General features: G+C 38.1%; 2 protein-coding genes across 2 annotated transcripts in view; one reads left to right on the forward strand and one right to left on the reverse strand.

Annotated features, from left to right (window-relative positions):
* The window catches only part of KCNIP1 (potassium voltage-gated channel interacting protein 1), a 508,397-nt gene that overhangs the window by 477,720 nt on the left and 9,710 nt on the right, over positions 1–20,967 (reverse strand). The gene's annotated exons all lie outside the window — the stretch shown is intronic.
* The window catches only part of LCP2 (lymphocyte cytosolic protein 2), a 32,816-nt gene that overhangs the window by 5,352 nt on the left and 6,497 nt on the right, over positions 1–20,967 (forward strand). The window contains exons 3-15 of the mRNA XM_074604284.1: positions 2,101–2,147; positions 10,072–10,137; positions 11,159–11,190; positions 12,020–12,054; positions 13,430–13,628; positions 14,372–14,472; positions 15,721–15,790; positions 16,002–16,085; positions 16,880–16,905; positions 16,997–17,016; positions 17,123–17,227; positions 18,149–18,183; positions 19,822–19,942. Coding sequence (XP_074460385.1) covers positions 2,101–2,147; positions 10,072–10,137; positions 11,159–11,190; positions 12,020–12,054; positions 13,430–13,628; positions 14,372–14,472; positions 15,721–15,790; positions 16,002–16,085; positions 16,880–16,905; positions 16,997–17,016; positions 17,123–17,227; positions 18,149–18,183; positions 19,822–19,942 — 941 coding nt within the window. The remainder of the gene's footprint in view (positions 1–2,100; positions 2,148–10,071; positions 10,138–11,158; positions 11,191–12,019; positions 12,055–13,429; positions 13,629–14,371; positions 14,473–15,720; positions 15,791–16,001; positions 16,086–16,879; positions 16,906–16,996; positions 17,017–17,122; positions 17,228–18,148; positions 18,184–19,821; positions 19,943–20,967) is intronic.

Here is a 20,967-nt window from a genome sequence, read left to right on the forward strand (position 1 = left end):
GATCTATATGGTAAACCTGACCATAAAAATATTGCTGTCTTATTCTTCAGAATAACATCCTGGTTTCAAAACCACATTTCTGTATCTAGTGGCTACCACAAGGAAAGTCCAGATGAGATGTAGTAGGAATAAAACCAGAGGGATTCCATGTAACTTACTCTAATAAAATTCTCTAATATTTAAAACAGCAACATGGACCTTTAATGAGAGTTTAAACCCATATTATTTGTCAGGTTTATTGCCAGAATAGAATTCCAGAGACAAGCTTAGAAAGTCTTCAGAGAAAATTATCATTCTTCAGTAAATCCTGCAAGCCATCTCCATAAAGGGAGTACATTTTTTATGTGTTTTACTCCTGTGAGTGCTCCCAGAGGCAAAATAGTGCTGGAAAACAGAGATAGGATTTGTTCTGTCCTGAAATTCTTTGATAGCATTATGAACCAATGTGCAATTAGAAACTTCTTATTGTCGGCAGTAAGAAAGACAGAAAGAATCAGGCTATCATCCATTTTCCAAAGAGTGTTTGCAAAGCTTCTTGTGATCAACTAAACAAAACACTTTCTCAAAAGTTTTCGTAATGCACGAATCTGCCCTAAACTTGGAGTTGGACATGATGGAAGAAGAGAGGGGCTGGCTCTCTGCAGCAGCATCTGCAAAGCTCTCAAGACTTAGCACATCTCAGCTCAGGTCAGCAGTAATCTGCAGTCTAATTGCTGTATTATGGTTGAAGGGGGACCACTCTCCCCCCCATCCCAGTTTGTAGGAAGATTTTTGTTAGGCTGCTGAGGCTGGTCTTAAGACCGAGAAGTTTTCCAGCTATATCTCCTCACTAGAACATCTGATTTTACATAGACTGTGATGTTACAGATAAGGTTCTTAGACAAAACTCCAGCAAATGGTGCTCTGTTTTAAAATTTACAATTTTACCCTGAAACTTTTCAGTCATGCACAACTTTGCTTGAATTCACTCTGCAGACATGAAGGCATTCAATATACCTAGCTTCTGAAAGTCACTTAAATAGCGTATTTTTTAGCTGTACTAAAAAGATGTGAAGCAAAATAGCATAAAATCAGAATCTATGGTAGAAGTTTGCCTTCCCTACTAGGAACAGCCCTTTACAAAGGGCATTTCATTGCACATTGCCTTAAAACTACAAGTGTTTAAAAAAACATTTGAAATATCCTGTCCTTTTACATTTACTGTGAGAAGCAGAATTCCAAAATTGTCAGGAATAATACCACCGATGATGATTTCAAGCAGAACATGCACATTCTGTTGAGCTCACACCCACACCCAGTAGCATAGGATGTTACCACGATGTAGCTCTCTATTAATTGTCTGATGCTGTCCACTGAGATGAATTATAGTATCTCAAGACTTCTTTAATAATAAATACATAAAGGATATGTCTTCCTGTATGCTAGGTGATGGCAGTGTACAATGAAAAGCATTATCTTATTTCCAGTTCTTTTGAGAAGCAGAGCAGGGATGGATGTTAACCTTGTCTGTAAGTCAATGTGACAATATAACATCAGTAAAGATCTGGGTTAGAACCCAAATCAGAAAAGCAAATTACTTGACTTTAACTTTGCACACAGTCCCATTAATTGGAGATTAATACTGGAAGAATGGCTCGTCTGCTGGTAAACAAACAAATTTACCCAACTCTCATCTGGTAATACCTGGTTTAAGATTTTACTTCTCCTTACAGATCTTCTTAACAACCTATCATTAAAACATTCTAGCTACAGAAATACTTCTCTTTGAAGTTAGATGTGATTATTTAGTTGAAATCCATTGTACGTTAAAAAATACACATGGTGTTTATTACCCTCCTAGCTAAACACAACTGTCAGCAACATAAAGTAAAAAACATCCAGCAAAACAAAAAAAAATATAGAGTATTTTCTGTTGAAATGGGTTCACTTCTCTCATGAGCCATGGGGTGGGCAGGCTGTTATCCTGCATTGCTTTTCTATGCACTTTATGTTCCTCTCAGTTGAAACTTCATGCCGTATTTCTGAATATGCACACTTCTGTAAGTCACGGGGTGTTCCCATGGACAATTTTGTGATATATACCATGTGTTTCCTTTCCAGAACATGTCTGAAAATGATATTCAGAAATTTCCCAAACTCAGAGTGCCGTAAGTAAAGCCAAACCAAATTAACACTAAAAATACTCTTAGCTCGTCTGCAGTGAAAACTTATAGGAAATGTTGGGCAAAGGATTTGCAAGTGATTAGTTAGAGACGTGTTTATTGCACTGTACTGAGAGAAAAAGAAGAATGTTCCAAAATAAAAGGAGTGTTGTCATAACTGCTCAAGCACAATGATGCAATACAAAAAAAAAAAGTCTGGGAGACATTCAAAAGAACTCGTCCATAAATTCTTTGACTAACATCAGCTACACAAAGGTTAAACTTTTTTGTGAATATTACCTTCGAAATATGATTTCTCTCTTCACTGCTTAACTGTTGACTTTAACTCAAAAAAAAAGTCAGGTATGCACACAACAGTTGAGGAGTTCAAGTGCTTTTCATCATGTGCTTTTCCTTTAGGTAGGTGCTAAAGATAAATCAGTCTGGAACATTTGATTCAGTGTTAAATATCTTTGTTGCTCATTTTCCAGTTCCATACTCACTCCCTCTATACATGTCTTGATTTTGCTACGGAGATAGAGTCTGCTTTGCCTTTTCTGATGCATCAGAGCTTGTGTAACATGTTTTGGTGAAGCTAAGAATACTGAAAAATTGTGAAATACCTGCATGGTCTGTCACATTCTTGCACTCATGGGTAAGCTGGTGGCTAGATGTGAGGGCAGGAAGATGCTGCTCTTTGGATCAGATATGCAAGGACTTGAACTTGAAAGCCTCAGACATGACATTTCGTAAGATCATATTGATATTTTCATACAATAAATTTCCCAATAATAAGGATTGGTCCTGTATAATGTATAATGGTCATAATAAGGGGGCCTAGATGCTATAAAAAAAAGATTCCCTGATATTTCAGCATTTTTAACTTGCTGTCAATTACAAGCAAGATTTAACTAGGTTACTGAGGCTGAAGGACCAGAGTTACACCAGATTTTCTGTGAAAAACTCACCATACTGTAAAACACATTGCTTATAATTCTCTGATAATTCGTCCCTTTTAATAGTCATTTGGCAAAACTGCCTTGTGTTTGTCTTTTTTTAACTTTTGAGAACTTTTGGTGATTTCCTTTCAAATTTGTGAGTCAAAAGTGGTCGGTGGAAGGTCTGATAAACACACACATACAAGAGATATTAATGTCATAGGTGAATAGGTAAAATGAAATCTAACAACGTGGAGTTGCTTCTATCTCCTCGTCTAATCTACTGATATCTCAAAAATGTTTTGAAAATTTGATTTTCACAATCCACTTACCTTGTAACACTTTAGCAGAAAGTGAACAGCCTTCTCTAGGCAGATCTTTTGGGCTTCTCAACAAGAAGAGAACTCAAAATCAAGAGCTTTAAAAGAAGAGTGAAGCTTGGTGCACAACTGGACAGACTGAGTAAATAAGTAAATTAATCAATCTGAATGAAATTTCTGGAACTAATGCCCTGGTTCTCAGCTTTCTCTATACTTACAAACACAGAAAAATATCCCTAGAATATTGTGAATATACATGGAAAAAGGTTAGTGTCATGTGGGGTCCTCCATCTAATGCCACTGTTTAAAACAAGAATTTAGAGTTTTAACAGGAAAGGGAACTTGTTGCCATTTAAAACATTAATTTAATTACTTTAGAATCTCCACACTCTCACCAAAACAGAAAGCTCTTGCTGTTGACTTTTACTAGAACACATTCACGCCTTACATCATAATGCAAACCTCACCCAGTAGGGAGAGTTAGTTCTTCTGCAAGTTGAAATACACATTACCACTGTAACAACAGTGCTAAAATCTAAGCGTATTCTGTAAAGATGCTTAATATAAATAGCAAGTGTCACACTTACAGCCCTGGCCAGTGAAATGAATAAAAAGTACACATACATGAGAGCTTGTTCTCCAGTACCTTTAGCAGGGTTATGCTGATCTACATGTGCTGAGAACAGAACTCAGCACTTGCAACTATACAAGGTTTGCAAACCACAGCTCACATCCATACAGACCTCCTGAGCTGGGTATGTGGTTTTACTAAATATATACATTTGAGCAAATCTACTGGTCGGGTTTTGAATATAACCGTGTCATTACTTGGGGATGACTCTGTGACTTTTAGAAGAATCTTTAAGTGTTTAAGTAGGTAACCGTTGTCATTACAAAGTATGATAGGCCATTTCCTAAAACTAATAAACCCGCCTCAATCTTCTGTTATTATTAACAGAATTATTATTTCGAAAGTTAATCTCTATCAGCCATGTTACAGTTGCACATCTTCACGAATTTTCTTTTGGCTTATTTTTAAATACCTATTTTAAATACACTATTTTGAAAATTAAAATACTCCATAAAATCTTCAAAACTCTCCATGAAAAGGGCTGAACTCGTTATTTAAAACTTTGCTAAAAATTTTACATATATTTAAGGGTACCATATTGTAAACCACGACACATATAAAAGTGACTGATGCATGCAGACAGTCCTGCAAGTTTTATACTGGCAACCCTTTTGCAGGCAAAAGGGTTAATGGACACTAAGCCTGCACAGGATTCCCTGCACCCGCAAAGGCCACACGCAGACTTCTCCAGGGACTGTAATAAACTCCACAGTCCTTTTACCTCCATAGGGATTCCCAGTCTTGTTTGCGCTCACCACCTAACTTTCTCGTATGCCTGCCAGAAATACTGAGCTCTTGTACACAAGGTGATCGCCGCTGGCATGGTTAGGGAAGTCTATCCTGCGTGTCTATTAGGGCATTATATCTTGTGGGGGATGGCAAACGAAGACTGAATAAGACTGAATTTTTTATGGAGTACTTGAGAGAATCAAACCCAAAAGTTGTCCTCATCTTTGAGTCATGTGTAAAGCTGTGCCTAACAGAGCATTAGACAGTTGGAAACTCATGTGCCTTCCTTTCCTTGCAGTATCTAGGCCTTGAAATAAACCTGTAAATTTGAAACTCTTATTCCATTTGGGGCTTCTCTGATAAATATAAAGTTTTTACTTTCATTCAGAATATTTGCATTGATGATGCTGTCACTCTTTGAAACCCTGAGACCTCTTGCACTTATGTTGCTATTACAGCAATCTTAGGGAGAAGTTTAGAAAATTAGCTTTGCTTAATGCTATATTTTAACATAGAAGCCTTTCTTTCATTCACCCTTACATGCACAGTAGAGTCAAAGTCGTGGCTCAGGCACAAGGTCCCAAAGCAAAAGGCTGAGTACAGGTAACTCCACTTCAGTTTCACCCTTTCCTTTAGACAAGAGGGAGGTGGAAAACGCCACCTGGTCTTTGCCAGTTCTGTGTTGTAGTTGGACTGCTCTGGCTGGGCACAGGGAAGAGGGAATGAAGATTCTTGGACTGGTTTAAGGCTCCAGTTCAAACGGCACATGCTGAGCTTCAGGAATCTCTTCAAGCTAAATAGAAAATGCCACCACATAGTATTTCTACTTGAATATATACATTTCTATTTAAAGATATGTAGTATCAGCTTTAAATCACTTGGGAAAAATTTGCTTTTAAGCATGCTAACCATATCTTAGGAATTTAAGCATAGTTGCCATTCTATGAAAAGTTACATGCCTATATGTTCCAGTGACCTACACAGATCTGCTATGGAACTGATGAAGGATCTTTGAAGACTTGATACTGCATGATAAGATGTGGTAGAACCCCGTCTCCAGGTTCCAGACCACAATGAGTTTTCCCTACTTCACTTGTTCACAGATTGAGTGGAAATCTATGGCCCAGGACACATTCAGCCATTACCCCAACATTATCACGTTGCCATGGACCTTTAAGGAGCAGCAACATTTGGGCCAAGTAATCTATTGGTAGGAACACCTAACACATACATTTCTTCCTCTTCCCACTGAGAAATTAAAATAAATAATTGTGACATTGTGATTGGGTTATCATGAATGTAGGTGTCATCCTGAGTAAGAGAGCGCATCACACCTGACCTGACAATCTGTTCAGTTCTTAATAGCTTCACTCAGTTGCAGCCTGTTTTCTTCAAACATACACTATGCTTAACACTCGGCATTTTTATAACAGTACGAAAAACTGTTAAAAACTGTAGTGTTATGATTTTTGTTGAACTCATTCATATTACTCATGTACTTACTATATCTTACGAAAGAACTATTTAATTTAATACTAATACTGCTAGGTTAACATACACACCTGAAGCTTCACAAACAACACACTGCATCCTGAAAGAGCAAGAGGTACAGTGGTGAAACGGGGAAGGGATATGGTACATTTACACAGAGCAGACATTGAATGTCTGTCTTATGCACTAAAGGAAACTCAGACCTAATCATGAGGGTGTAATTAACATTTTGGTATAAATCTAATGAAACAAAAGGCAAATATACAGCTTAAGGGACACATGGAGTTTTCTTAATGCTCATCATCGCTATTGGCAGTGACAGAAAGTCATAAAGATTTTTCCTTGTGGATAACAAACATGAGTCTCGCAAAATATTGTAAAGCACGTTCAACTGAATGTGCCTTACTTCATGTGGTTAGAATTACTAAACAAGAAAAAGCAAAGATCTCATACAAAATGTTGGTGGTTGGTCGATACCTGAATCTAAACCATGATCTAAACACTGAAGTTAGTCTTTGCCACTCTTATTGTTTACTATCTTGAGAGAAAACATTTCCAAGTTTTCAGTAAGCCAAGGTACTACTACAGGCTGTTGGTCCCTTTGGCTACCCTCAGTGGCACCTTGCTGGCAAACCTGAGATTTGAAATTTTCAACCTAGGTCTGAAAGCTTATTAGCTTATTAGCTTATTATCCCGTGGCACTTGTGAAAATTTCCAGTAATAAAAAACCCCATCATTTCACTAAAGTACATAATTGCATCTGCCAGATCAAACACAGGGAGTGTGCTGAGTTCTGAATGGGACACATTCAGAGCCTACAGACATGGCCCGGTCTGAAAGTCATTCTACTTTCAGGAGAGTCAAAGTGCAAACAAAAAAATTAAGAAATCTAGGGTGCTCTTCTCTTTAAAAAGGTATCCCTTAGGCAGAAGCGAATGTGTATGCACACATGCTCTCTCAGATGGGATGCTAAAGGCTATTGAAAGGTTTAGAACATAACTGATATTTAGTCAGTTTTGAAGCCAACATAATAGTATTGCATCTCCCCAACAGACTTTCCTCAAAGGCCAAAACAAAGACTTCACCACAAACTGTGATCTTGACAGTGTTCAATATGCAACATGCAACTTCCTGGCCATACAGGACTTTCCCTTCCATCTCTCTCACCTATCTTAAGCCCTTTATCCCAATACAGATAGAATGGATTCTACTCACAACAATACCTGCCATTAAGTGAACAAAAGCCAGTTTTGGAGCACTGCTTTGGGGGCTGGCTGTGCGGTGGTTTTTTTTTTTATTTTCAACTTCCTGCCAGTTTTAAGCTAAGCGTCTGGTGGAGGAGGTAGAAAGAGAAAGAGAAGTCTGAGTAACATTTTCTGCAAGTGCTGTTGCCTTATCCTCTCCTATCATCCACTCCCACAACTCACAGAGCAGTGTGGTTTTGGTACTTCCTTCCTCACATGGCTACAGACTCAGCTGCTCCGTGCACCAGTCTTCTCTAATAATGTTCCTTGTCAAGTCTTACCATTCTAAACTTTGCTGCCTTCTAATAATCCTGCTCAGGTTTAGTCCAGAAAGCTTCCAAACACTCATGTCTCATTCATACCCACGGAAGCCTGAACTAAAAGAATTATTAGCTCTAAAACCGGTGATCTTCATTTTCTTTCTTTAGCTGAAAATAAACACAATATTATGAAAGATCCTTCCTCTACCTCTTTGACAAGAGAGAATAAGCCACACACAAGTTCTGTAATCCACTTCTCAACCAAAGCACTGGTGTATGCAGTGCGCCGCTCACCCCAGAACATTTCCTGATGGTTCACATGGAATTTATTATTCACACGGCAGCTTCCTTATCACCTGCAGCACAAGGAAATTTCTTGAGTGCATGGGAAAGAAGAGCAAGAGGAGTCCTATGTCTATAACTTGGCATTTTTCTTGCTTTATACAATTTGTTTGGGAAATGATGTCAGATTTAGACAGCTGTAATCCTTAAATTATTAACATTTGTGCATGTGTTTATTTCAAAAGGGACAAGTATGACAATATTTGCTTCAAATCAGAAAATGGCAAAGTACTCTCTTAAAAAAGAAAAACCCACAAATTATTCTTCCTCTGTCTTTCTATTTACATACTTGGATCCTTGGGTACATCTTCATCCTTTTCAGACAGCACAATTATACTGATCTGAAATTGCTTGCTCTCTGATACTTGCTGGCAGCCCGATCTGTCCCCATAGCATTTTCCATAACAAAACACAGCAACCCTACGCCTTGATTATCTTTCAATCTGAATGACAGTAAGGTAGGTATTAGAAAAGTAGCAAGGGTAAGAGAAGGGACAGTCAACATAGAGAAAGATTTTTACCACGGTTCAGGATCCAAAAAGAAATAGTATGGTTTTGTTAGCTTTTTTTTTTAATAATAGATTGCTTGAAAGCTTGTCTTCCTTAAGTCCCAGCCCAGAAAAGCAGTTAGACATGAATGACGTCATTTGGAAAAAGCTAGGGGATTATTATTGCTGAGTAGCAGAAAAAGACATGAAAGAAGCAGAAAAACAAAATCAAGTGGTAACTGCCTGGCCATAAACAAAGATTTTACAATGCTGATATAAAAGTTGATTGACCAGATCTAAGAAGTATGGAAAAGAATTCTGTACTAACAAACAATAAAGTTAGGATTTTACAGAATTTAGAATCTGAGATAAACAGACATTTTGAGTTCCTGATTTCTTTTCATACTACTTTTATTTCCACAATTACTGTCTCTGATAGGCCTAAAGAATATAAGCTAGAAATAAAATGGGTTCTTTTTAAAACCAGATGTATGTACCCAATTTGCTTCGGTTGTCACCAGACTTTCTTGGTGGGACTTTCCTCAAAAAGAAATATTGAAAATTAAGAATGGGGGCATGACTTGTCAGAAGCTTTCTTTGAAATAAAAACTTTATTTGAAGCAAAATAATCATAGAGGCAAACTTCATTACTAGCAGAGCGGAATTCTGTTGCTCTCAGTGGATTTAACTCTGTTAATCTCAGTACTGACTGTCCTGTAGGCTCAGAGTTGTTCTCAGGGAGTCAGTCAATACAAAACCTCAGGCTATGGATGCCAGCAGTACTAGCAGCATAAATGTATGCTCCTGACTGAAATTTCACTCAAGGCTGTGTTTCATCAGTTGTTATTCACTGTACAACTGCTCACGAGTAATGACAAACACTTCAACTTGGAAAAATCTCTCTAGACGTACAGCTGTAGTCTTCATATGTTCCATGAATATTTCTGCCCTGCCCTGCAAATGTGCTAGAACATGGAACTATATCAACCCTTTCACCTTCTTTACAGGAGGGATTCTGGATTAGGTGTATTTTGGTTGCAAAAGGAGAGAGACAAAAAAGAACAGAGTAGACACAGGTTACCTTTAATCCCTGCTTTTGCAACCATAAACTTGGTAGAAGCTGTTTCCTGAAGCATAATCTGCTTTTTCCATGCAAAATAATACAAATGCAATCACCGTTATTTAAAGCAGCGTTCTAGTGCGTGATGTCTACCACACCCAAAGTTTCTACGGCTTGCTGGGTTTAATGTTTATTTTTAAACTCGATCCAACAATACGGGGTTTTATCTATGTAAAAACAGCCTAGTTTTCAATTGGATATGCTACAGTGCAACTTTGTAATAAGATGATAAATTCAACATTCTTACCACAGAGTAATTCTGAATTACCAGATTTAATTTAGCAAATATTGAGGGAAAGCAGCTAAGAGAACAACTGACAAGTTTCAAGAAGGTTTTCTTAATTTTTTTTTTGTTTCTTTTAAATAGAATTGTAAGTAAATTAAGTCAAGAAATCAACAGAAATGAAGGCAGGCTATCTTTCTTTCCAAAATGGTAAGTAAAACAATTCAGCTTTCTTTTTCAAAGCTTTCAGATATATCTTTTCTGGACTGTTTTCCATTTGATCAATAATACCTGGGTCAGAGGGACAGCCTGGAAATTATATAAAATAAAATGCTGTTTTGTTAGTGTCATCTGTTAAGAATAACAAAGCCTGAGCCCATGAACAACCTAGGTACTTCTGCCATGTCCGGAACCAAGTAACGTATATATTTCATACAATTTTCCACCTGAGTAAATTAATCTTTAGGAATGCTATAAAGCCTAGGCGCATATTATTGCAATAAGTCATCATTAATGCATTTCACAGACCTATATATTGTTACACTTTCTAATACTTTATGACTTACCATTGAATGTAATATTCCTGCAATAGAAAAAGAGCAAAAATTGCAAGAATCTTGCATGAAAAAAGAACATTTTATATACATATACAATGAAAATGGAAACATAGAATCCTAGAATAGTCTGGGTTGGAAGGGACCTTTAAAGGCCATCTAGTCCAACCCCCCTGCAATGAGAAGGGACATCTTCTACTAGATCAGGTTGCTCAGAGCCCGTCCAGCCTCACCTGGAATGTCTACGACACATGCTTTTACATCATCCGATAACATGATTTTACACCTTTGCATTAACTCGAGTTCAAAACTAGAATTGAAAACCATAAAAATATTTATCAGCCCTACAAATATTTATGAACTTGACTTTCAGCAGCTTGAATGGAATTTGTAAATAAAGTTTCTATTTTCAGGACAGGAGCCCCTGGTAAATTTATTTACCGAATCCCCTTGTTTCTAAACACTCGACCTCACTGACTTGAATTTTTTCAAGACAGTTTAGCTTACATTTAGGACCCTGTATGTGAAATATGAAGTAGTGGGGTTTTGGCATTTTGGGCAATCTCATTCTATTGTTACAGCCAACCGCTACCTTTATTTGCATTAGATTTTAGTATGCTTCAAACATTTAAGAATTGCAAATTGAAGGAATTTATTTGTTTCCGTCTTTGTTGTAGGGCCCAAACACAAAAATGTCCTGACAATCCAGGTAAGTGTGTATTGGCAGATAGTCTCTAACAACAAAAACCATTTAAAAATATTAAAATATTAAGTTAATCCTTGCAGGGGGGATTAAATGGGGGGAGAAAGGGGGGGAGAACCCAAAGCAACAATAGAAAAAGATGAGAGCACGAAGAAATTGCAAAAAGAATAAAAATTAGTTGCATGAGAACAAGTAAGAAAAAATATTTTTAAAACAGAAAAGATGGTGAAGAAAGGCAAAAGCAGAGACATTTAGGTGAGAATCCCCAAAGTACCTTTCTTTAACCCAATACATAGTATCAGTGCTTATATATTTCTGTTCCAACCCCTCTGCCCCCTGCTGCTACACCTAGCAGCACCCTGTGTTAGAGAGCCAAGCTTCTAGATGTCTGCCATGGTCTGAATTTTTATTTCAATTATTTTCTTAATAGGCCATGAGCACTTAACATTTCTGCAAGTTTCCATGTTCCCCCGGTCCAACTGAAATTAAAAAACCTTTTGATATGAAAGCTAAAATAGTATTAAACAAAGAGATAAGAAGTCTGTGCTCATTCTGAAAGCACTGTACTTCACATTATATTTAAAACTGGAAGCGTAGGACAAACTTGAAGTGACAGCACACACACAGCTCATCTCATACAAGGATAGCTGTACTTAGTTTTGAAGCAGAATGTTAGCCGTAGGATGTTTCGTGTCCGCCTGCCTTTGAAAGACCTACCTTGTTCCTGGGACATAGAACTGATCTCGGATTTGTTGTGTCCTTTTTTGTCAAGTTACACCTTGCCAGTTTAAAGTTGTACATGCTAAGAAGCCTGTGGTTATGCTTCTTTACACAGGATACGGTCAAGAAGACGGTGGCTGGTCTTCATTTGTGAGTATCAGGATTAACAAAACCTACTGGTTGAATGGGTGACCTCTTCTGTAAGGTCTGTCGTTTCTTGCGTTACCTACTTTGGGCAACATGGCTGGAGTGAGCAATGGTAAGGGGGGTTAGAATGAGGAGAAAGAGAAGCAGGACTGTGAATGATTGGAGCAGCTGCATACAACTCTCTTCACTGAGAAAAGGGTCTCCCTGACTAAGACAAGGCAGAGCTTCAGAACGGCAGTCCTGTACCACTGGCTTAAGCAGAAGCTCACAGCCTACAACCAGGCCACAGAGCCTTAGCTGAATTTTATATACCTATTTCCAGCTCTTAGAAGAGATGGCTAGGAAAGGAAAGGTTGCTATGTTATTCAATGGCAAATTCTTGCCATTTTATTTTCTAGAGTTGATTTGCTGAAGAATCTTATTTTTTGAAGCCAACTAGACTGCAAGAGTTCCTTCTGCCTTTCGGCAAAGAAAGTGCATTGGTAAACATCATTGCACAAGGCGTACACAACTCAGCTAGCTGAACGAATAAGCTGACTGATGCCCAGTCCGGGTTTATGACAATCTCTTACACTGACCAGTACCAATGTTTTTTTGCAAAAAATGGAGAGGAATTTTTAAAAACCACTTGCTACTAAGTTTGCAGGAAATTTGCAGCTATTTTAGGAGCACAAAAGGTGAAAATAACCACCTGTAGAGCACCTGGGCTGCATGTCAACACAGAGCTAGTCTGGAACTTTCAGCCAAGACACCAATGACGAATTGAAGAGGTTTTTTCTTGTAAGGCTGGGCAGGTTGCACAGGAGATGTGTGCAATGAACACTACCCTATTCTCACCGGGCTCTTACTAGAGCCTGCATGTTTTAGAAGCTGGTTTTGTCCAGATGGCACCAAGACCCGTATCAAAAACCTCATTTTTTTCGGAAGTGTTTTAAAATAGTTGAGTTGCAGGCTGCAGAGTACATGCTATTAAGTAAGAACGAATATCAACAGGCATCAACTGCTGCTCCAATGTGTTTCTAGGAAGCATTGAATTGTTTGCTGGTGCCCTGTCTGTTCCCTAAAAAAAAGGCACGGTGCATTTCAAGAAGCTGTCGCCTTATCTTGACCTTCCACTGCAGTTACTGCTATAAAATGAGACTCATTTCCTTTCGTAAGCTGTTGAGTGCTGTATGCATTAATAAAATGTTGCCTCCTTTCCCCAATTTATTTCAACAGAGAATTTTTTTCACTCAAACTGGTTGTAAAAACTCAATGTCCTCCAGAGTGAAAAATACCACAGTAAAAGGCCACAAGGAAATTGTAGTGCAGTGTTTAGTATCCTAGTGCAGTGTTTAGTATCCCGTTACAGCATCCATCCTTTACGTACGTTTGCCAGGATGAAGATGATGACTACGAAAGCCCGGATGATGACCAGGAAAAGGAAGATGAGGCTGACTATGAATCACCAACAGAAGAACCTGAGGAAGCAGAACATGACAGTGATGGCTATGAGCCGCCTCCATCCAATAACGATGAAGCACACCACAACGTCATATTTCCTGCCAAGTCACTTGCAAACAACACAGATTATATAGGTAATTACTAAAAATTAAGTGTTATTAATAATTTGTAAATTATATTTTTACACGTTGTCAGCTACATTTTAGATGGCTGGTAATGGAATATAGGTTTTTCCTGGAAGTCGACAGCGTAGTTCATGAACAAGACTTACAAGTGACAGACTTACTGCACGTTGGTGGCTTTGTGCCTTTTAAAGATACATTTTCACTTCAGACAAGCTCTGTTGGATTAAAGGTGTGTGCATTATTTGGCCTTTGGTTTGAATGTGCATGAAGTTATGTGCAAACTGTATTAGCTTTATTAGTGCGACCTCGATCAGAGAAAGTTGTCACAACAGGGGCAAAAAACCAGTGAAAACTGGGAAAAGAAAGAGATCGGCTTCCTCTGCCTGTCATTTTTTTTATGTCTAATTCTTCAGCAGCCTGTGGTTGTGGAGTCAGATAAAGGAGTACAAAACTGCCATTTCGACTGGCTGGTGATTCACACAGTCACTGAGCTGCAGGGAATGAAAATAAATAGCGTGGGCCAACAGACGAGCAGATGGAGTCACCTCACCACCAAAGGGACAGACAAGCCTGTAACTCCCGAAACAACGTTGATCGTAGAGCAACTGTCCATTACAAATGAAAACAGTGTCTTTCTGATGTAACTTAAATATGCAGGTTATTGCAAGGGTTTTTTTCATAAAGATCTAATGCGACTAAAATAACCAGACACTTTCTGTAGTTGTTTAGTTTGGTGTTTTTGTTTTCTTCAGACAGACCTCCAACAAGTAGATCATCACATCAGCCTCCAGTACCACCCCAGCGACCTGGCCTGTGCCCAGCACCAGCCTCATTTGGGGGAAGATGTGCTTCTGTATGTTTCTTTCTTAATATTTCACCTAGATCCTTTCCTGGTACCTTCTTAGAAGTCAAAGTGCCATGCCATTTTTATTCAGATAGTGGATGTAGAGGAAGAATTTCAGCCACCAAAATACATTTGAACTCTATTACAGGGTGGCCATTTTTTCACGGAACAATTCAATTTCATGGGACAAATAGATTAAATTATTTCACATTACTTGGCTGTTTCTTACACTGGAAATTTGTATCCACTTGTGAATGCCTCTCCCGTATTAATTATAGATTTGTAATAGACCCCTCTTTGTTACTTTTGTGATACTTGTAAAATGAAAAAAGGCTAAGTCTTTCCAAGCTATACTTTTAGCAATTGTCCAATTGAAGTAAGACCACGTAAAAGTGTAAGTGACTGTATAATGAGAACCCCAATGAAAGAGATTTTTTTTTTCCTTTCCCTTTTTTTGGTCCTGTGAATACTTCAAAACCAAAAGTTATTGTGCTGTTTACAACTGGCACTATAGGTTCACTGTATGCCAGAGCAGATGTACGTTAGACCTACCCACGTACACAAGTAAAGGTAATTTTAGGATGTGATATAGGGACTTTTGGGTTGATCCAGTGTCATAGCTCATGTAAATAAAACACACAGGACTTTTGGGTATCATGAGCTCTCAAGACTGCTGTCACAAATTGCTGCTCTGTTTTTTTTTTGGAATAAGTATAAATGTTGGAAGGCTTTTTTCTGGAGAAATCTAGGTTTATATGCAAACACAATGCTGTTTGACCCCAGCTCTCCCAGTAACAAAGAACAGTCCTTTCTCCCCCTGCCTTGGTCAGCAACAGTCAGTAACACAGACTTAATACAGATTTCTCAACTTCAAATTTACATCCACTAATTTCAATACCAGTTTTCAAAACTAACACCAGCTGCATTGAAGGGGCAAAGATAAAACTGCATTTTTGAAGCTCCTGTTTCTTTCCTTTGACAATACTGATACCCTCCCCAAAGATAACATCCTGCTAGAGTATTCCTTGTGATACAAAACACATTGGAAGCAACTCTGCATCTAACAAAACCCCATGTATGTGAGTCATTCTTCAGGAGCGTTAATGGCGCCTATCGTTCCTGTGTTGAGCAGAGACCTACTAATTGTGCTGTACCAGAGACAAACTTTGGCACATGTGGTGTGGTGGGCTTAACATACTAAAATTAAAACAGAAAGGTGAAGACACACTTTAACCACATGTAAAATATTTGTTTTAGCTGCCAGCTTTTCCTCCTCCACCAAGCAACAATGACTTGAGTAGAGACAGAAATATCAAGCCTTTGAAACGTAAGTAGAGCTGGTTTTCTCTTTGCAAAGCTTTTTGCACAGGCTACAGAGCACTTCACCTTTGCCTATATCTCCTCACTTCCACTCTCTTCTACTCTTGATACAGAAGCCTCACTTGTTCCTTTAAGAAGCAACACCAGTTCCTAGCTATGCAAAATAAAGATATATTGACTTACAGCAGCAAATCATCTTACACAGCTTTTGTGTTTAGCCCCTGCTCCTTCTATAGACAGAAGCACGAAACCCCCACTGGATCGCCTTGCTCCACCATTTGAAAGAGAAAGCCCAGTGTCAGGTCAGTATTTGCTTAAGCTAGTATCAATCAGCTTTTTTTAATTTTTCAAAATTATCAGTTTGAATATCATTCATGCAAAAGAACAAGGCTTAACCAAACGTACTGTCATCCAGTCGCATACAAGGTGATCTGTTTAATGAATAAATAATGTGATCAGAACTTATAAGTGAGAGAAATCGTATCTAGGAAGAAGCAACCTTAGCTGAGGACTAGCTGAACAGAAGGTCGTTATGAGATCCCTGTGCAATAAAGGCTTGATGTGATACTTAAGTGAATGAACAAGGAAATACTTAGCAGGCTAAAAGAGGAAATAACTTTTGCATACAAAGCTAATGAAACTCTGCATACGCTAGTATATGTCATTTGTCATACAGACTTAATGCTGAGAACTGAAAAAACATGAAAAAAACTGCATTTGTTTCAGACCTGAAAAACAATATTTTCAAAGAATCTAAAGAGATACTCCCTGTTTGTTTTTTTTTTATTATCTAATCACGTTCAACTGGTATATAATTGTATAAAAGTATCCAGTAATTCAAAGCTGAACCATAGAAAATATGATTCTAAAACATGCAATGTTGAAAAATTTTAAATTTTCCTTTGATAAGAGATATTGCAATTTTGCCATCTCTTGCAAAGCTAAAATATTTTTCTGGCTTACATCTCAGAAAGCTGGGTGCTTCAATCAGCAAAATTCACTTTCAGTCATATTCAAGATTTGTTTGTTTCATAGAAAGTTTAATTAACTATCTTAAACGTCATTTTTTCTAAATGTAAGCTTTTACTGTTTTCAGGGAGGAAGCCAGGCTTTCCTGAAAAGGTAAGGCCTTTTTTGTTTGGTGCTTATTGATGTTTTCCCCCTATTTTGATACGCTTACACATTCTCTTAACTATTCCTTGTTGTTTTACAGCCTCTGACTTCGCAGCTAAGGTAAGAGTTTTACGTCTGGAAATGAGACTCTCGATACCAGTGTTACCCAGTTATTTCTTAGTAAGCAGCTTTCCCCCTTTATTTCATCATCTTGCTCCTGCTTTAGGTCCCTGGGGGAACAGCTAGCAATGATGCCAAAACCTCCTGTCCCACCAAGTGACAGATACGAAAGAGGCAATCCACCTCCTCTAAGGAAGCAAACCCCTGTAAAGTAAGTCTTCATTTAATTGAAATTTAATAATGGATAAATTAAATTTCACAAAAATATGGATAAGCAACACAGGATAGTATAATTTACTGCTACTGCCTGACAGCAGTGTCTGCAGATATCAAAGTTTTGCTTTATGAATATGCACGGGATGTGCTGTAAGCTACAGAAAAGCGTGAATGCAGAAGCAGCTCTCTCCAGTCGTTATCTCAAACAGCCATTACGTCCGGCATGACTCACTTCCGAGCTCCACACAGAAGTATATGATCCATGTTTTTTCCACCAGATCAAGCCCTTGCTCTAAGGAACATTCCGTCATGAGTCCTATTGCTATTTTTATTAGGATGTTAGAAAAAGAAAGCTTTACTTTCCTACCACTGATTTCACTCACCTGCAAAACTCCTTAATAATAGCAAACAACATCATTCTCTAGCAGAACCAGATCGTCCTCCAGCATTTTCTAGATGGCTTGTGGGCACAGTGTGACTGACTGGAAAACAAAATAAGAAAGTAATTGAGATCTGCTGATCAGCCAGAATAATTTATCAGAGAAACAATGACTGGAAGGCTTATCATGGGCTCCACCAATGTTGCTAAGTACTAGAAACAAGTTCAAGACTTGAAGTCTAATGTTTCATCATTGTAAAAACTTGTTTTAAGCTTTAATCTTATAGTCAATTCATCAGACATTTTCCTCGTTGATAGAATCAAGATGGGCTAAGGACTAGCATAACATTTTAGATAATGGCTGAAAATGAGAATCTTAGATATGTTTATGAGGAAAAAATAAGTTTCTGCATTCACTGGGTCTGTAAAACTTACTATAGCTTCATGTCTTAGTTGAAAATACGGCCTAATGCACACAAAGCGAATGAATAATATTCCTCCTATGAATCATGTTTTGTTTTCTCTGTTTCGTTTCAGGCAGAGTTGGCCACCACACAAAAAAAATGAAGTAAGTATCATCTCAAAGCAAACATTAAAGATATAGGGACTACAACAAAATGAAGTCCCTGTATAAAATAATAATTCTGGAAAAGGTAAACTCGTTTCTTTTATCAGTTATAATGAATACTCATGGATCTTTCATCTCAGTTTATTCCCTGAGTATTGCATGTCAGATAACAGGAAGAATAAGACCAGATTTATTTTTTTTGCGACATGGGAGAAGTGATTTTGCTTACACTAGGTTTTGGGGTTTTTTTTCAGCTTAAGCTGACCTAAGGATTTCACTGTGGGAACCTACACTTTCTGTGAGGATGAGGAACGTTTACATCTGCTGAGAGTTTCTGACTACTCTGGGACAAGAGCCATTATGGGAAATGTACCTCACAGCTTATTTGTAAATAATAGCTGTACCTTAACACAAGACCTAAAGGTTATTTGGTGTTGCATGAAGATAGAAATTCCAGCATTTTAGATGATAGTGACAGTATAGAAATTAGAGTCCTTGTATACTCAAAATTCACCAACTCCCATGTTTTTGTTTTGTAAAATATTCCTAAGAACTGTGCTGTAACATGTTGCTAATATTTACTTTCTTTTGGCTCCCCAGGAAGAAGACGACAGTAAGTATTTCTACACCGATTTTTGAAACTTTCCCTAAGTTGTTTCTTTAGAGCCATTTCAAAAAGTCAGGTGGTACCTTGACAGGCTGTAGAATGCTTACAAAGTACCTCATGCAGATTTATATATCAAAGCCGCAAAACACAGGAAATCAATAGCTAACAGCTTCCTTCAGTCAGCCAGTTACGAGACAGCAGAAGTTCTTATTTTGAAACACATGCCATTGTAGAGAGCTGTGATCTGCACACAGCATCAAACAGCTAGGCATGCAAACCTCATATCTTCCCGCTTTTCAACAAAATATTCAGTCAAACCCTGCCGGTACTAGTCTTCTGTGTAATGTTATTCACTCTAAAGAGCAAAGGCAGAACTTGTTTCATGTAACAATGGTATTTATAAATTACTTCAGAATCCTGGTTCCTAAAATTAAGTAAGTTGGTAAAGTAATGCCATAACAGATGCAGAACATTTGGCCAAGTCTCTACAAATTACCGCTGCCTCTAAGACTCCATAACGAACAGGGCTATTTAAGCTGTGCAGAGCACAGCTAATCTGTTCCCCTCTTACCAGTAGTTGAGATTTGAGGACACTGGAGAACGAAAACGTTTTATTTTGTGCTGTTGTTTATGATAATATGGGAGAAATCTCACAAAGGAATGATGCTGAAAAAGGTAACCTCAAATACGCTATTTTAGAAGCAATGTAACAGAGAACACATGGGTACATACCACCTTCAGCTCTGCTGCAGTTAATGTACCTGAATTGTGGCTTATCCAAAACAGAACTTAGAAAATGTAAACGTTGCTTATGTCCCTTTCAGTTTATTTTTAATACTCAGATTTTAATTTTAATAAGTTCTCAGATGACCATATGCGTTTACAAACTATAACATATCGAGCACTTTTTATAGAACGGCTTATTCCGTTATGTTTATCTAATTAAACAGCAGTAATGGGACAGCATTTCTTCATTCTACCTCGTTTAAGAATGTCTCACATAAGTTTTAAGTTTCCTTCTCTTCCTCTCCACAGCCGCACCCCAAAGACCAGTGCCACAGATATCTTTGCCCCCGTACAGCTCCAACACATTCCCTTCCAAATCTGTCAAGCCTCCACCTAAGCCAGGATCCAGCAGTATGCCTGCTGTAGAAAGGTTTGTTTCACCCATTATTGTGTCATTCTTTTTGAATCTCAATCTCTTTGCAATTTAACAAATCATAGTATATACGTGGCTACAGGGTTCTCAGGCAAGCACAAGGTAACTACTTTAAGTAGTCCATTATTTTTCAGGCTATATCCATTACACCCTAATTTGTGTTCTTCCTACTATCAAGGAGAATTCTTAATATAATTGAAGTGAAGCAGATAGTGTACATCAGGCAAGCAAGAAAAAATTCAAATCTCTCAGATTTATGTCAAGGAAGCATTTTAGGGCCTACATGGTACAGTCCTCCATTCATGAGACACCTCACCCATTGCCTGCAGAATCCATAAGAATGACAAGCCCTTTTGGGGAGGGATCATCTTCTACAAAACTGTGCAGGAGGTAGGTCAAAGAGGTCCTTCTTTAAAAGGATTCTGCACATCCGAGGAGCCCAAGTGCTAAAGCTGCAACTACTAATTGCTTCAAAACTAAAAAAAAGCCCACAACCTTAGCTGTCTAGAGTTGAATTTGAAATAATTTCACCACCCTTTTACTAAACTTCACACTAATGGTTAATAATTCCTATTTAAAATTGTGAACCTTGCTTCAACTGTGAGTTCTTCTAGCCTCAGCTTCCAGATATTAGATTGTTACGTCTTCATTTGCTAGATGGAAGAGCCCTTAATTAAATTTTGATTTCTGATGCAGCGTGCAACAGACTTAGCCTTTGATAAGTCAGAGTGGGCTCCTTGAGTCTAAGTCTGAAGAACATTTTCTAATCTCTGTGTTTTTTTAATGGCTCTTTGATGAATTCCTCCCACTTACCGCCGTCCTCTGGAACTGCTGACACCCCAGTAGAACAACTATTGCATTAGCAACAACAAGGTCATATGCAAATATGAACTATTCCTATGATGAACACTTTGGCTTCTATTCGAACAGCGTTGCCAAATTTTGCTATAGCAGAGGCCCCCATTTGGCTGATTCTCTCCCATGAATCACGAGTCATGACAGGGTCTTTGTGTTGTGCAGGC

This window comes from Larus michahellis, chromosome 11 (assembly GCF_964199755.1).
Source record: "Larus michahellis chromosome 11, bLarMic1.1, whole genome shotgun sequence".
NCBI classification, from domain to species: domain Eukaryota; kingdom Metazoa; phylum Chordata; class Aves; order Charadriiformes; family Laridae; genus Larus; species Larus michahellis.